Consider the following 18,057-nt stretch of genomic DNA (forward strand, 5'->3'; position numbering starts at 1 on the left):
CACTCAGCGGCTCAGTGAGCTACGCTTCCTCTCCTCACTCTGCTCCTGGGATTCCAGGTTCGGGCCCTGGGCACCGAAGGCTCCAGCTGGAGATCCTTGGGGAGCATACACACGGGCTCGTCCTAGCCCAGGGGTCGGCAACCTGCGGCTCCGGAGCCGCATGCGGCTCTTTAGTCCTTAAAGTGCGGCTCCGCCTGGTTTGGGAAAATAAATTAGAAGTATTTAGCTGAAGCGTATTTTATTTATGTTAGTTCTTTTTAACTCGTAGTTCTAAATTGGAAGATTATTGTGATATTGAAATGTAAAAATAAAATTATATTCTATTATTTTTCATCGCTCAAAATAAGAGTCACACTCATGAAGCCGGTATACCCCTTGAAACGCCGTGCATTTATCGAGACTTTCAACCCCAGGTAGGCCAATTATGGATCTTCGGATCCACATTATGTCAGCAGCTGTTCTCCACCGTGAACTATGTTAAAGACAAACACCGCTCACGCCTCACAGATGACAGCTTACAGTCCTGCGTAAACTGACTTCGTATAGCCCCGATTTGCGGACTCTGTGCGCAGAGGTTAAGGAGCAGAAGTCCCATTGTAAACAAATCACGGCAGACCCGACGATGTTTCCATGAGCATGCTTTTGAGAATCTCTTTATTGAGCACTTTTCACACACGGTTGCTGTACGCATACAGCCGGCTGTAGCTTTTCAGCTCACAGCCCGACACACACCACCAAGAGCACAGCACAGATAGCGCAGACGTAAAGGCAGCGAGGCGTGATTGCGGGTGTCGCTCAGGTGCGTCCGCCTCCCCTGCAGCGGCGCTGCAAACCACGCCCCGCCGCACGCATTGACCAGGTAAAATACATATTTAGGCAGAATTTTGCAAATATCTATTTTTCATTTTTCAGCAGCATAGTGGTTTTTTCCAATTATTTTTAAGAGTCAGGTCAAGGCTCCAAAAGCCCAAAAGGCGATATAAGGGTGGTGCTCACAACAGTTTTTGTTTGCTACATGGATCATTTTAGTTCAGCTGGGTGTCTTTGCTTTTGTTATATTTCTTTAAGAGTTCAAAATGTGTTGATTACATAAATATAATTTAATTTTCTCTGTAGCACTTCATGGATTTCATAAGCAACACACCTTAGTTGTTCACACAAAGCATAAAGATAAAAAACAATATATACAGTGTTATCTTCATTTTAGATGTCAAAAAGTATTTGCGGCTCCCAGTGTTTTCTTTTGCGTGGAAACCGGGTCCAAGTGGCTCTTTGGGTGTAAAAGGTTGCAGACCCCTGTCCTAGCCGATCGCCCGTGCTTCTGACATTCCGTCGCTCCAGCCACATGCCGCGGGTTTGTGCTTGTCAGACCTCGCTATGTCTGACATTTCGGCCAGTGAGTGAGAGGTCCCCAGCCTGCAATGCTGGCTCCCTGTTGGTGCTTGCCTCATTGCAAGTTCACTCTTGGGGCTCCTCTGTCGGTGGACAAGCACGTGGTGATGGTGCTGGGGGTGGACCTTCGGGTCATCGCGTTGCTCAGCCCTCCACTTACGCAGGCCTGCGTTCCGATCAAACGATCACCAGTGTCACGTCTGCACAGCTGTTTTATATGTGAGCTGTGGGACATAGCCGGGCGTGCCGGAGTGGTCTTAAAGAAATATCCACATGCCACGACCAAGGGGAGTCGTACCCCTGTACATATGGAATATGTAACGGTGTGGAGAGATAGTCTCTCACTAAGAGAACCAAGGTTACACCGTAACCGTACGGTTTGGATAGCAGTGATGCTGTATTTTTTTCCTTAATAAATTAAATCATCTTTAAAAATCTCATCTACTATTAAAATTAGTTTGATGATCTCTTACATGTGACAAATATGCAAAGAACTAAGAAAACAAAAGACCATATTCCAGCCCCAGCAGCTCGTAAACTTGCATACATGTTGGTCCAAAGTAGGAGGGCCGTAGCTGATTTAAAATCTGTCCTAAATCAAGTTGTAGTGACCCCTTAGGAATTAACAGTGTAATTGTTACACTATTTTCCCCCCCTCAGCTACTAAATGGTTTTTAATTTATCGCTGTGCAAAAGGAGAAGAAAAAGACAAACACAATAGTCTCTGCACCTGGTAATTTATTTATTTAAAAAAATACAAAACTTCAGTTTCCATAGGAAAGCGTTATGAATATGCATTCCCATCTCTTTCATATCCATTTCAAATGTATAGTTAAAACACTGCTTCTGCTTATCAATGAGATGACTGGACAACAAATTACATATATTTGGAAAAAAAAAAAAAAAAAAAGAAAGAGGAGAGGGGCAGTCTGCTTTGAGTCCCTGTGCTCGAGTGTTAATCTTTAAGATTGTTGTTGGCTTCCGGCAGTCTCTGAAATGTCTGTTGTGTATATGTATGTATGTATGTATATATATATATATGTATATATGCTGCTTCAACATGCAGAGTATGATTCATATGCGCGCGTGTGTGTGTGTGTGTGTGTGTGTGTGTGTGTGTGTGTGTGTATATATATACACATATATGTGTGTGTATGAAGTGAGAACTATTTAAAATTCATATAGGAAATACATATTCTAATTGAAATCTGCTTTGATAGAACAAGCACTAAATAACTGCTGACAAATAAATAAGCTTTGTCATCTTGAGGATTAACACTCTTGTGGTGGTGGGTGGCATGTTCTGTATAGAAGTGGAGATCATGGAAACGTTAAATAATATAGCAGCCACTTTTGAGGAATTAAAAATCACACACCATTGTGCCTCTGTGAAAGTTACCAGCTGAGGATGTTACTTCAGCTGTGGACAGGACAGCAGTTTAACAAAAGGGTGCACATTCCCTGACATCTTATAAATATAATAAATAAATGAGAACTTGATATTGAATACCAAAAATCCAGAGATTGTATTTGAGTACTACAGAAAGAAAGGCTATCAGAGGGCTCACTCTAGGATAAATTTCCCCCAGTTAACCCCACAAAAGGATATAAAATATAATTACCACACAAAACAAAGCCAACCCTCTGGATCTTTAATAAACCTGCCTTCTTACACTGTGCTGTCAAGTCTGCTCAAAAATCTGTTTCCAAATCAGGTTCTAGTGCTGCAAGTCCATACAAATTCCATCCCTATTCCAGTTTAAATAGTTTCATTGTGAACTACAGTACTCAAGCGCTTACATACTCTGCCGGAAAACCTACAGCAGCAAATTCAAGTACAGAGCTTCTCACTGTACCTGGAACCCACAGAAACACAGAGTGTGATTCAGCCTCATTTCATTCAGGGTTGATCTCGAGCTTCCATAAAGAACTGAAATTTCTGCGACACATCCCTCTCATTCTGTCAAGTAACTGGCCTGGAAAAGTTCATACAGTGCTTAAAAAGTTTAGAGCACCATCCAGTGGAAGGTTTATGCCACAGCTGCCCTAATTAACAGTAGTGCAAGTACCAAAGATCATTTGTTTCTGTAATGTTTAATCTACCAGTATGCTGTTTAATTAAAATATTTAATGCCAAGAGGTAATTATTGCCATCATGGAGAAGAGGGGGAAAAAAAAAAAAAAAAAAAAACAAAACAAACAAAAAAAACCCTATACTGTTAAAATGCCAAATGTCATTCACTTGAATTCCTGAACAGAAAGGTTTCAGTGGTTGAATATTAGGCTTGACTACCTCGGACTCAGAAAATTCCACTGTGCCAGTCTCTGCCTGATAAATGTGACAGAGTTAAGATCTGTGTTTTTTTTTTTGTTTTTTTTTTTGGTTGTTTTTTTATGACTAGTGGTGTGATAAATTTGTTAAGCACTGTACATTTTAGGTAACAGGGAAGAAAAACAAAACAAAACCCTTATACACAGAACCCTTGTCCATAAACTGATGCTAAATGTGACAAACATACTGCATATTTAAATCACATGGGCCTGGCAAGGCTTAGCAGGCAGATCCAAGCTGCTCTCTCTGCCACAGCAGGCAGGCACTTCAATCAGGTATGACTCTTCTGCAGGTGCTGGGATGCCCTGTGAACAGATCTGCTGCACGAGTTGCCTGAAAGACAATAAGAAAGGTTCCCTTAAAGATGCAAAATTTCCTCTTATGTATCATTTAACCACACTTTGAGCCCCTGTGACATCGACTCACCAGGTAGGACGTGACATGACGTAGTGAATGTCGGGTCTCTGGAAGCCGTTGAAGGTGGAGGAGGCTGCCACTGTGTAGGCGCCCATGTTCTCAAACACCAACCAGTCGCCCACCTGCATGTCAGGCAGGCTACACTGCTCGACAATGCGGTCCAGACCATCACATGTTGGGCCCCAGATGCTGCAGGGGTACATCACTTCATCTGGCTTTGGCTTCTAAAACAGGAATATGGACGTGTCACACACGTTTCACCTTTTTTTTTTTTTTTAATATTTAAAGATGAACTAATGCCTTTTATTTACCTTATGCAGGGTTGGCAGACAGTGAGCATGGTCATAAAGAATGCAGTTGAAAGATCCATACACGCCATCGTTGACATAGTACATCAGAGTCCTGTCACTGGTCCCCTCATCTTCCTCTATGGGGGCAAAATTCATGTCATGACATCAGTATAAACCATAAGAAACAGATTAGAAAACATGATCTTAGTTGAAAAAGCACAATCTTTACCATCAGAGGCAAACTCCTCATCCATGATGACTTTCTTGGCAATGATGTTCACAACCAGCGTGTAAGCAGAGGCCACATAGAAGCGCCCTGGCTCAGCAATTATGTTAACACCACAGTCAACAGGAAAATACTTATCCAGGGCCGGGTTGATTACTCCTGTGATCTAAAAGAAGTAGCCACATCTGCATGTTAGACTTCAACATTTTCTCAATCATGACATTTAAAACATTTCGTATGCATGAATGTGGCCGGTTCCATTTATTATAATACCGCAGTTACCTCTTCAAATTTAAGCTCTGTATTGTCTGACCCAGGGAAACCACCTCCAATGTCCAGGAGATCCATGTTGAAGCCCAACTCAGCCTAGAGTTCACAACAGACAGAGTTTAGCCGGCTCTATGAAAATCCACATAATTGCAGCTGTGTGTGCATTTCAGTCAAAACTTACCCCTGTATCAAACACACAGCGTGCATCTGCGATAGCCTGAGTATAGGTTTCTGGGTCGGTGCAGCCACTGCCAACATGGAAGCTGACACCAATCACATCAAGCCCCAGCTCTTTGGCACGCTCCAAGAGACCTCGACAAGCTTTGAGAGGGGCCCCAAACTTCACGCTCAGACGACAAACTGCCTTTGAGTCATCTGTGGCAATACGGAGAACCAACCTGAACACAAAGAGTTAACAAGTGAGAAATAATTAAACAACAACAAAGACTTTTTGTTGGAGACAGAAAAGGTCTTACTTGGCATTGTCATGGCAGCGCGCCACCTTCATGAGTTCCACCTCACTATCAAAGGTCATCATCTGGACCCCGTGGGCAGAGGCATATTTTATCTGAGAAACCTGCTTGCAGGGGTTGGCATAGATTATTCTGCTTGGATCCACTCCCAGAGACTGAACCAGCTGAATCTCCGTCTAGAGGGCAGCAAAGCCAACAATGAGACAAAGTGCCAACTTAAAAATACAAGCTGCCAATGCAATTTCAGCTAATCTTCAGGAGTGCTTTGTACTGCATTGTTGTGAGATCATCTAATGCTATGAAAGCAGTTTCAAAGCCTACCTTGCTTGCACAGTCGAAGCCTGTTCCGAGGGTCGCCAGTGTCATCACCACAGCCCGACTGTCGTTGCATTTGACAGCATAGAAAGGTCTAACACGAGGCAAGGCCCGGGCCCAGCGCAGGTGCTTCTTTACCACGTCCCCCAAGTCACAGACATAGAAGGCATCCCTATCATCCTGTAACAGGTGAAAAAAAAAGAAAAGAAAAATTAAATACATGATCAATGACACAACAAACCAGCGGTACTTATAATATTAGTACATCAGTACCAGTACAGGATGCTTACCGTCATGGACGACTCATTGATCTTCTGCTCAACAATGTCACGAGCAGAGAAACCCTCATCGAGGAAAGACAAGTCAAAGTCAGTGGGCGTGGCAGTGTTCATGATTGCAAGGAGTTCTTTAGATTGGTCACTGATGAACTGGAAAAAAGAAGCCATACTCAGATTACATGCCACTTTGAGAACACCATGTCCTCTGTGTTTTCAGTTACTAAAGTCCCCTTCATATCCCACAGATAAATAATTCTCAAAGCACCAAGTGAACGGGTATTTTTGTTACCGTATTATCTGAAAGTCATGCCCAGATGACAGTGCAGTGTTAAATCAAGTTTCAAACAACCAGTTATGGGACACTTACTTGGATATGAAAGAAATGGAATTTGGTGTTGCTGTCACTCAGGTGCAAAGAAGCCAAGGTGGCTCACCAGTGAAGTTAAACCCTTTCAAATAAGACTCAAGGCCAGGGCCTGCTGAGTAGCCAGTGTGTGATTTCCTTGAGTGAAGATTCTGCAAATAGGAGCAGTTGACATTTAAACAAAAAGCCCATCAATTAAATTATGACACTTAGTTTAACACAAGTTTACCAGTTACTCTATTAAAACTAGCATTTCTGAGACTTCAGGCATGTTTAAAATACACGCATTGAACTTTAGTCTCTAATGGCACTGGGTTTCATAACGCAGGACATTTGCACAGAAAAAAGTCATTCAAAGAACAGAGTGTCCCACCTATTCCAGAATTTACCCAATTACAAAAACGTTTCTCTTCCAAGTTACATGAAGAGCACAAAAAGTAGCCAATCAGCGACTAACATTGAACGCCGACGTCACTACACCGGTTCCGCTTAGACACATTCATGCCATGAGGCAATTTTTGGTTACCATTATCTACCGCGCTTTGTCAAATGAATAACAGACAAGACAATTTAACTTTACCCACCTAAAGTCACGCAACCAAACATACAGGACCCCAAAAACATCCATCACAAGCCAACCTCTAGGCGGGTACTTTTATTGTTCACGCACACACAAAAAAGGATAATGCTAACAAGCTAACCACCCCCATCTGTTTAACCGGCCACGTAGTGCTGTTTGGTAACACTCCACGATCCACAGCGACACAGTTTTGAATTAAACCAACATTTCAATTAATATAAAAGAACGTATGAATATATAACATGTTAAAACTGTTCTTGTGTTCACGAATGCCATTAAGTGCCACTTAATGTAAGATAACGAGTATTTAGTCAAAGAAAAAAAAAAGACTTCGATTGAAGGATAATTTACCAAAAAATCCTTACTTACCTTAAAAAGCATTTACAAAGAGTTTGTCCATTAGACCCAAAAGCTGGGATAAAAAAGAAATAATGCAGTTCCCCTTTACGACGGAAACCGTTGCCAGAAGTGCAACCTCTCAAACACGGATGGAACTGAGTGTAAGCCGGTACAAGAGCCCGGCAGTATTTATAGAGCGCGCGTTACCGCGGCAACGCAGCCAGCTGGAACCGGCCTCGCATCCACATAGGAACCGGTTTAGTCTTGTCCCCTTCATCCACATGGTGGGAAAGACAAACCAGGTTTATGACACACACATCATTAACAAAGGTAACTAAAGCTTTTGTAATAGTGTGCATATATGCGATCTATTAAATAACCTCTCCATGAGACATTAAAAACAAAACACACAACCAGGGAAAACTATAGAGGTAAATTAATTCTTATATAGATTTAGACACAAGACACAATAGATTTGAATTAAACCTCGAATTTAAATTTACTGGATCGTTCCACATAAAATATGTCAAATCTGGGGGAAAACAAACAACCTCATCAGAAGCAGCTGTTTTGCTTGTTTGTTTTGTACAACAATTTAGTAATTTCTTTTATGAAATGTTCATATTTTACAAGTTTCAGGACCTCAGAGTATATTGCAGTGTGTCAAAACGTGGCACATTGTAACCCTCCATTTATTTTATTTCTATGTTATTATTTGTTTACAGCACTTTCAGTCCCAAATAACTTATGAGGTACAGTGCTTGAAATCTTCAGGGTTAAAATCTATATTTAAGCTCTGTCAGAAAGTGCAACCAAATCAATTTTACAACTAGCCCAAAGGCAAATTCTAATTTTTTGTTCAGCATGATTTTTTCTTAACTCTGAGCATCAATTGCATGGTATAGATCACAGTTTAAGCAGCAAATTGAATGTTCTACAGTAACCCATGTTTTTTAATGATTCCCATAATGATTTACTGGAGAGAAAAAAGAGTAAACGTTCAAGTGTCATATCACTACATGAGATAAGTGGCTGGTCAAAACAAGTTATAGCATTTAAAAGGTCTCCTTTTTACCTGCTTTGTTATAACCGGTTTATATTTAGCCATGATTCATTCTGTGCCAAAGAAATGTTTTTAATAAAGTGAAAAGGACTTTGGCATCATCATGACATGTAAATGTTTTAGAAGACTTTTTGGAAGAGTCCCTACTAGAAGAAAGCCTTGTAACACCTTCAGGGCCCAGAGAGCATAGGCCAAAGACAGTATAACTGACAGATGTAGATTTGAGGTCTTAAAAGTGACGCCTTAAATCTGTATTAATTTTATTGGCAGGCAGTGGGCGAATCATCTTGTTCCAAAAGATTTTCAGTTGTAAAAAACAAACAAATCTTCCGCTCTCTTCATCTTTGAGCTAGGTAAACAATTTTCTGATGACTTTTTGGGTTCAATCACTAATATTAGGTCACGTTGACTAAAACATGCTTTTAATTTTGTAAATTATAGTCCATCAAAGCAGGATAAACCTGGGTGTACTCACTGGTTGACAATTGTAAAATTGTTAGCCATTAAGGTTTTAAAGTGCTAATGTAGCAAGCTGGTATTTAAAAAACTTTTAAATCTTTGGGGGTTTTTTATTCAAAATGGGGAATGAATAACAATAAAAGCAAAATAAACAAATCCACTCGCATCATCCCTTAACTGTTAATGTTATTATTAGTTATAAGGCAAGCTAGGCCGATGAGTTACTGATCTTCTGTGTCTAATATACTAATAAACTGATACTGGGAGATAGTAATATATTCTTGGCATATATCGTACACTGGATTTTGTGTTAATCCCAGAGATGCTCATTTATGCTGCCAGACTGCAGAAGTGTGTTGTGTCTCATTGGCAGCACAATCTCAGACCGTGACCTGACAGCAGTCTGCTTAGTCGCACTCTGACGTCCTGACCTGTATAATGAGATTAAAGGAGATCACAGGATGACTCAGAAGTGTCAACACAAGCACAGATGCCAGAGCAGCTCTGTGAAGTCAGGTGTTGTGTGTATATATATATATGCAATTGGGTGAATAAGTATTTAGACAGTGAGACAATATTTGTGTAATTTTCCCTTTGTACAGCGCCACAGTGGTAATTGTAACAGTGTAATTACAGCTGCTGTTTACGTAATCTCCCCATTTTCACAGAATGATGGCACATTTTTATGTCCAGCTTAGTTCAGAAAAAAATTTCTGTGAATAGAAAAATACACATCCCACTAAAAATAGTGTTCAGGATTGAAAAGAAAACTTTCATGAAGCTTCTACTTTAAGGCAGTAAAATGCTTTTTAGCCAGACTCCAGACATTTTCCCCTCATTGCACAGTCTAATCAGTCCAAAGGTTGCTTTCATAGACATTTGGTTTGCAAGCAGACATTACTAAATGGAGGAAAACGAAGGATTTGGTTAGTGTGACCCAATAGTACATGTGGAAATGTTGCACAGGCATTTTGCAGGAAACTTTAGGAGTTCGTGAGGACCACATACTGTTTCTGTGGGCTTAAGTTAATATCTTTTCCAGGTCTTGAGGCTGTAATCAGGACAGTATTTTACTCTTTGCACTACAGAGTTTCCTTTCAAATCTTCTACAGGGCTGGTGAATGATGTAAGTTATTCCAAAAACCTACAAAGTGAAGCCCTTTGTGGATTGGTCAGAAAGTTAAAGTGAGGTTTAGCAGCAACCTTGCATGATGACATAATCTCCAGTTATTTTCATACATTGCAGTTTTCCTTATAGTCGTGCCCTGAATCTGAACTTCCAGTAGGCATGCAGGGAGGCCTCACGTCGTATGCAGCCCCATGCCTGTCAGGCAGGAAGTGGGCACACATGGGGACAAATTAATTTTCAGCAGATGTTTATCAGCTTCTTCAAAATCACAAGATCAAAAACAAAAAAACATTAAAGCAACTTTTATAGCAAACTACTTCCATGCATTCCAGCTATTCATTTCTTGTCATTTTTTTCCACAAATTGCCCATGATTCTCCCCTCTCCTTCTCCTCTTCCTGTAATGTCTGTATCTCGCTTTGTCTGGACTTTCCGTTAGCACGCCTGTGTACCAGTGTGGCCTCTCCCCCACATTTCCAAGGCCTTACCAAAAACAAGGAGCATAATTGTTACTGGCCACCCACAAGATACAGCTCAGTGTTAGGGGCCTTGGTGCCTGCGTGGATCGCTGTATCTGGCTTTGGTATTTCTCTTCATTTCTTTTGCATTTCGTTGTGCACAGATTAGCTGAGAAACTGACAGTTTTAGAGTTTCTGTGTATGTTTCTGCAGCAGTTGACAATAAGAAAAGAATTTTCAGTGACTTTTCTCAAAAGAGTGGACTGCACTCTGGTTTGAACCAGTGTTACAGTTTGAGCGTATTTCTATTAAAAAGGCCAAGACAACACACATATGTGTTCATTTAGATCCTTTACAGGGAGCCATTTTTATATGGGTGCCATAAAGATAAATCTAAATATATTTTTTTAATATAAATGATAAAAACAAAATAACATAACAAATGTAAAGGACATATTTTAGTTCTAATATCTGTCAGTTTGGTAAAAAAAAAAATGTATTACAACTTGCCTGATGAGTCATTGATAGAGACTGGACATCTACTGTCTACTGGAAAGTCCACCACTCTCAAAACGTTATGTTTTTATTGTAACACCTATACTAAGTTACCTAAATCTTGCCTCTGACACATGCCCTCCATGCAGTAATAATTAAAAAAACTAAAATTAACAGTGAAACTAATAAAAGCTAAACTGAAATAAGATAATCTACTCTGGAAACTAACTGAAGTTAAACTGAATTAAAAACAAAAAGTAAAATAAATAAATAAAAACTAATTAGAAAATACAAAACTTTAAAGCTTTATCAACAATTAAAATTGAAGAGTTAATAAAGATAACATAATATTTAAATAAAATAAAAACGTAAAACCTGAAAGACCTGGAGACCTGTCCTGGGTGTAACCTGCCCCTTGCCCAAAGTTTAAGAGAAACAGGTTTAAGAGGAACTATTTCTGTCGCCAAGGTTCCAAAGTTCCACTTGAATTAAGTTGTTACTAGACGTAACGCTGGTTCTATGAATATTATTGATGCGTGACGGCTGGACGGGCCACCCCCTTGTCTCCTTGCCAGCAAGCATTCTCAGTAGTTCTCAATAGTCGAGAATTTGAGCTACTAGCTGCTCTCATAGTTCTGGAATATTTTAATTCTAGCCGTCCATCACTTTGCCTTCTGTGCTCTTGCCTAAGTACTTTTTTAGGTCCTGAAGCAAAATATATAACTTTATTTTTTTTGACAAGAAAAAGAAAGTGACTCCTTGAATTTACAATCTCCCGTCAGTGTATCATCCCCTATTTGGGGATGATATTTTACTTGTGGGAATAACAAATGATTCTTCTTTCAGGTCATGCTTGAACTGTTTTTGTCTATTGAGCTTTGACCAGAGTTGCAGCTGCAGTTCTTAATTATGACTTAACAAAAACAAAAAAATAAAGAACATGATAACAAGCAAATGTACATTCACTTTGTATAAATCTGTTGTCTAAAGCAACAGCTAATTCACTCATCCATTTAAATGGACTCGGCCTTTCCGGCTCAGACTGAGGCTCAGACCGGAAATCTTAATGTTTCCCTGCATACCTTTTGGTGCAGTGGATGGTACCTGCGGTGTTTGTTTACATGGCTTCATTTCAGATTAGACAGTGTGACTTGCAACTAAACACACAGATAATTGAGTTAACTTAAAGCTCAGATGACACCACAGAATCCAACCTGACTGCTGCCTTGAGCTAAAATGATTGCATCACAACTAGGCACCTCTTAGAGGAGGAGTGAGGTTACACACCCTATTGTCAGAACTAGTTTTATTACATTATTGCATACTGAAATAAAACAAGATAAAACAAGAATGAGAGTACTTAGTATGACTAAGAAATTCCAGTGAAAGAATGGAGCTAAATGTTAAGATTTGCATTTCCATGAAATCCACAGGCACTGAGAGGCTTGTAATTTAGGTTTGACTTTAAAGTGAGGCATGTTACCACAATACCTTAAAAAAAAAAAGAGTCAATTAAAGGTTTGTTCTTGTGAGTGCTTGCTGACTGGCTGTTCATTGACAAGGATCACTGATGTGATCCTACTCCTGCATTCCAGGCAAGCTGTGTCAACTCATAGATGAATGTACTCGAGATTAAATCTTAATAGTTTTTAGTGGACATTACTCAGTGAATTTGTAACTGCAGGTTAATTTTGGAATGATTCAAATGGTGGTGAAGTAAAAAAAACAATCATGAAAACAGTGATGTGAAAGAGGAAGACTGTTATGTCTTTTCAGAGCTGCTTGTTCCATGAAGTTCTAGTTGATAGGAATCCAGTAAGGACAGGTGGATCTCTAACTTGGAAGTATGTGAGAAAGACACACAAGGAGGGAAGATGGTTTTGCAGAGTCCCCATAAAATAATGACATGTCGGGTTGTCGCATTGGCACATCACAGCAAAAGACTGTATATAAAAGAAGACCGTGTCCACTGTATTTTGAAGTCTCACAAAATAAGCGTTTTGACATCTCTATATGACATTTCCCCTCATACACACCACAGATAAGTGAAGTTGTTTCACAGCCAAATGTAGACACCACTTGATAATAGGTGACATACTGTGAGGAAATATTGCGTGGATGTAATTTTGTGAAGACAAATCAGCATGCTGTGTTCATTGTATTGTGTGGGTTTTAATCTTAAGGTCACAGTGAATTTACAAAAACCTTCCATCATACAGTGGGAGATGTTTGGTGTTATACAAGTAAAAAAGTCAAAGAGCAGAGAGGATTTATTAAAACATTTTGTCAAAAACTATGTTGTGTATGTCTGGTACAAACTCCATCTTTTAAATTATGTGTGCACAGCAGTGTGAAGTACTTTTGATGCAAAAGTGACCAATCAGCTGTGATGTAAAAAAAAAAAGAAAAAGAAATATAACTTAAGTTTTGGTGTGGAGTGTCACACGTTGTTCTTTAAATGTCACCATTATGCAGAAGGTGCAACATGTTTTTGCTTTATGTTTTATGTACATGACTACGCATGGAAACAACACAGCAAGCTGCAGGAAATGCAATATCAAAATGTTTGGTGGGTTATAATTTTACTCACTGATTAGCTTCAGACAACCAGGAAGACTGTGGTTTGGGGTAAAACATGTCCTTATAACAGTAAGCTTCATTGTTGAGACAAGTCGGGAGTTATAGTGATGTGTCATTTTTGGGATAGCTGAGTGCATCATGCGCAGCAGCCAAATAACTTGTGCCTAACTTAGTCTCACTGTCAGCTATGACATAACATTATTATTTGGACCAGGAATGAGAACAGTGTGGTAAAATCAGAGCTGTTCTTGATTTCTGGAATACAAAGAGTGGGACATTTCTCATCTTAAACATGTCAAATTTACCAATTTACCACAACCAATTAAAAGAAATAATTTCAAATCAAATTTCAAAATCAAGTGCAATAAAAACATTATTATCATGCCTTTAGCCTTTGAACATATTTATGCTCTACTTGCCCACTTGTCAGTGGGTTGTTCCAGCTTGTTCTCTGCTGACTCATCATTTTTACTTCTTTCAGGGTTGAGTTGCTCGGCATTTGTTCACATGGTGGTGTGAGGACCGAGACCTCGAAAAAAAGAAAAGAAAAAAAGAGTGAAGGTATTGTCACTGCAAGATTTTTTTTATGCGTCCTGGGTTGGCCTGAAGCTCGGCGAACAGGCTGCTGCATCAGCACATTTCATTCCTTTGATCCTTTTGCAGAAAAAGTCCCAGACTGAAGAGAAGGCTTAAAGCTTTACACTTCAGGCGTCACAGTTTTACTATTTAGTCTATGAAACTTAGGATGAAAGTGCAAAACGTTGCATAAATAATAAGCCACCTACTGAGGCTTGCAGAATCACACCGAGTTCGCATGTAATGAATTTAAAGAAAAGTGGCACTATTGCACATCTAATTGATGTTCACATCTCCGCTGACCTAATAAGAGCTGCAGTGTAAGGGCTGCAACTAGTACTGTGAAGCCTTGGTTGTTTGGTGAAGATGGACAACTGGATGCACCAGGATCTAGAAGTTGATTTCATACCTAACTGTACACACTGTACTACTCAGGGCCAAATTTACTAAGCAGGTCAAGTTACTGATATGCTAGAACCGCAAAAAAGTGTGGATGAGAGCAGAAAGTTTTGCATGTAATCTACTAACAATGTGCAAATTTATGGCCACAGGTACAGCCAGTTTATTTAAATAATGACCAACACAGTTCACTAAGAGGAATGCAAATTATTGAGTCAAAAAGACCCAAAAGGAACCCAAGTAATCTGCAACAAGTGCAGGTTTTATACATGCATGTCTCTCCAGAAACAGTATGTCAGTGAGATCAATGTCAGGTTCTCTAAGTTTTTTAATAATCGGGCAAACTCCTGTGATAGTAAACCACTAATTTGTGCCCAACACCTGACACGTGGGATTTATAGAACCACACAAAACATTATTTATTATCAAATCCTAATAATCAGAAAATTAGTGAAGTTAATGCTACTGTGTCACATGTACTGCATGTGTAAATGCACACATTTGTACTGCATGCCATGAAGATGCAGGTACGTGAAGGAACAAGTCTGACTCACATTTACCTGTGCAACAATGATTTCTATAAAATCCTTAACTACACATTGGTAAGATTTACACATTATTCTAACATGCATCACATTACTTGCTGCATTTCTACAAGAAGGTCAATAATAATAGAGTATAAAAAAAATATTATACATAAAAGTTAAATTGTGATGTTGCAGAGCTCTGTGTGTACACTGCTTTGAGGCTTTTGTACTCTCTGTAGATTTCATTGTGGAGCAGTGTTTTTGTTGGGTATTTGTAGCTGAAGAGGTAGAGCAGGTCATCTACTAACTGGAAGGTTGGTGGTTTGATCCCTGGCTCCTCCAATTTGCATGCCAAATATCCTTGGGCAAGCCACTAACCAAAAGTTGCTCTCCGATACATCAATCGATGTATGAATGTTAGACAGAAAGCACTTAAATATAGAAAAAAAATGCTTGTATGAATGCACAGGTAGAGTAAAAGACTGTGTTATGAGAATGAGTACATTTACCATTTGTGAAAATGTAATTGAAAACCTGAAACACTACAAAGCCCTCTGGTGAGGGTGAAAAGTAAGTTTATGGTATGTAATACATCCATGGCTTCTATGAATCTTGTTTTGGGCAAATATTCTTCCCTTTCATCCATTGCTCTATGTTAAGTTCTGCACTGCTTCATAAAAAGTACTACTGAGGACTAGAAACATGTTGGGGCTCTGCTCTAAACATTGTGGTGAGGATACAGAGAGATATCGTCTGGCAAAGCAGTCACAGCTTTGAGCAGTCCCGTCTCCCACTACTAGTAAATCAACGATCATAGTACCGTCCTGTCAGGAGAAAAATATAACATGATTTTCTTTGTTGTGGGTTCAACTTTCCTCACAAAATGTTTTGCAGTCTGAGAGGGAAAGTCCTGCAAATACATATTCAATAATGAGAGCTGTAAAAATGCTCATGTTCACATCATTTAATAACGAAACTGACAGACAGTAGTTTTTTAACTTGAGTTGTCCACTGATACAGACTGTAAATATGGCTTTTAGCATGAATACACACTTTTCTTAATAGGTGCCCTCAATTCCTCCTTAGTAATCCCGATCCACCCTCCTTTCTCATTTTCTTCATGAACTCCTTCCATCTTCTCAACACTCTCTCCACATTAGTACCTTTCCATTGCTGTCCCTAACCACCTTAGCCTACTGCAGTTTGATTTCTCTGCAATTTATAAGGATCCCGAAGACCACCTTCAGTCACCCTCTGTAGAATTTCAAGATTGTCACAATTACTCACAAAGCAGCAAAGTCCACAGCTGTGTCAGTAGAAGGAAAGTAGGAATTGAGCTTTGATAAATATTTGTGTATCCATTGTAGTAGAGGGGTGAAAATTTAATTAAACTGGGTAAATTAAATCTGAAAAAAGGGGCCACCATTCTACAATCAATCTAATCATTCATCATTACATGGAAAAACCAGAGCAATCTGGGGTTTTAAAGTCCCTTGACAACATGCATGAAGTCCCCAGATTAGTTTAAAATATTTTCTCTGTTTTCTATACAGCTAAATAGGCACAAAAAAAATTAACCACATATAACTTTTCTACCAGATGTAAAAATACCCAAAATTCAAATCACACCTCATGATGACCTGCATGATGTTTCATCTTACATTCAGGTTCTTTTTTCTTTCTGCTGCCACTGGCTGACCCAGTTCTTGTGGCCTAATTGCCAGTAGTCATGGTGAAGCCAAAGCATTGTGAACGAAAAGGAGGCCAATCTGGCTGGTACTACACCAGATGACATTTTTAAGAATGTTTATTTGTTGAACTAGAAACATCAGCAGCGTCCCCAAACAAAGGGGGCTCGTCACCAGGCCTTTATTACACACTTACACAGGCCTAAAGCTTCCCATTCACCTGAGAAAGTTTTATAAGTATATTAAACCTAGGTTTATTTACAAATTGAGAGGATTAAAGGAGTGCGTCCTCATTTTGAGTAAAGGGAACACAAGATTAAATTCATAATTTGATATCTTGGGGAGGTATGGCAGGGAGTTAGATGTGAAAACAATGATATAATTTGTCATATGCGTAGAGAAAAGAAATTCATCTCCATACTAAGGCATAAAAACACCCTTAAAACACCTCTAGACATATTAACAATTCATATGCAGTTTGACTTAACAGTAAAAAACAACAACAACGAATATTGAGTTTCAACCTCCTTCTCCAGGGCTCGTCTGCAGCAGAAAAACTGCTCATAAAAGCTCAGAGTCAATGAAACGAATTGCTGGATGTTGACCCAGATTCTGAACAAGCCCGATCCACATACACCCCATCCTGTACCACCACCTTGGTGACAGACAACTAGAGGTCCAACGTCCATGGCTACAGAGCTGTGAAAAGTATTTGTCCCCGTCCTTCTTTTTTTCTTTTTTAAATATTTGCCATCTTTAAACAAATTTTAATATTAAACAAAGATCATTTTGTGAATGCGATGATTTTATTTATTAAGGGGAAACTGCTATCCAAACCTACCTTACCTTGTGTGAAAAGTTATTGCTCCCCCTTATTAAATCACAAAGAAAGGTCTAGAAAGGATTTCCGAACCATTTCTACAGCTTTGCGACTCAAGTGAACCACAATGACAACCATGACCCACAAATGGAGAAAACTTTCAACCTTGTTGGACCTTTCCAGGTGTGGCCGTCCAACAGAAATCACTCAAAGACCACAACGACGACTCACCCAGGAGGTCACAAAAGAACCCAGACCAACATCTAAAGCACGGCAGGCCTCACTTGCCTCAGTTAAGGTCACGATTCAACTGGTCGAAAAGAGCACCCATAGGAAAGTTCCAAGGAGAAAACCACCGCTGACCACAAAGAACACAAAAGTTTCTGTCATATTTGCCAAAAAACATCTCGATGATCCCTGAGAACTCATCCCTTGAACCCTAAAGTTCAAGTGCACTTCAGTTATGCAGGAGCAGTGATTGAGGTGCTTTGGTTTGACCTTAAAAACGATGTTTAAGGTCATGCAACAGTGAGCCAAAACTCCTCCACAGCCATGTGAAAGAGCCATTTCCAGTTTATCGCAAACGCC

The 18,057-nt window shown here is 39.6% G+C and overlaps 2 protein-coding genes across 6 annotated transcripts in view; one reads left to right on the forward strand and one right to left on the reverse strand.

Moving 5' to 3' along the window:
- Positions 1 to 2,112: 2,112 nt before the first annotated feature.
- Positions 2,113 to 7,454, reverse strand: odc1 (ornithine decarboxylase 1). Its single transcript, XM_031733424.2, has 11 exons — positions 7,307 to 7,454; positions 6,361 to 6,509; positions 6,006 to 6,143; positions 5,722 to 5,895; positions 5,404 to 5,576; positions 5,109 to 5,325; positions 4,940 to 5,023; positions 4,661 to 4,823; positions 4,453 to 4,568; positions 4,151 to 4,365; positions 2,113 to 4,057 (listed from the first exon to the last, which is right to left on the reverse strand). Exons 3-11 carry the CDS (start codon positions 6,105 to 6,107, stop codon positions 3,919 to 3,921), a joined length of 1,383 nt encoding a protein of 460 aa, XP_031589284.1. The 5' UTR covers positions 6,108 to 6,143; positions 6,361 to 6,509; positions 7,307 to 7,454; the 3' UTR covers positions 2,113 to 3,918.
- Positions 7,455 to 7,528: 74 nt separating this feature from the next.
- The window catches only part of LOC116315213 (V-type proton ATPase subunit C 1-B-like), a 43,636-nt gene continuing 33,107 nt past the window's right edge, over positions 7,529 to 18,057 (forward strand). For all 5 annotated transcript variants that reach the window (XR_005609379.1, XM_031733427.2, XM_039603213.1 and 2 more), the window contains exons 1-2: positions 7,529 to 7,606; positions 13,941 to 14,020. The gene's annotated coding sequence lies outside the window, so the exon portion shown is untranslated. The remainder of the gene's footprint in view (positions 7,607 to 13,940; positions 14,021 to 18,057) is intronic.

The sequence above is a fragment of the Oreochromis aureus genome, linkage group 19 (assembly GCF_013358895.1).
Source record: "Oreochromis aureus strain Israel breed Guangdong linkage group 19, ZZ_aureus, whole genome shotgun sequence".
Taxonomy (NCBI): Eukaryota; Metazoa; Chordata; class Actinopteri; order Cichliformes; family Cichlidae; genus Oreochromis; species Oreochromis aureus.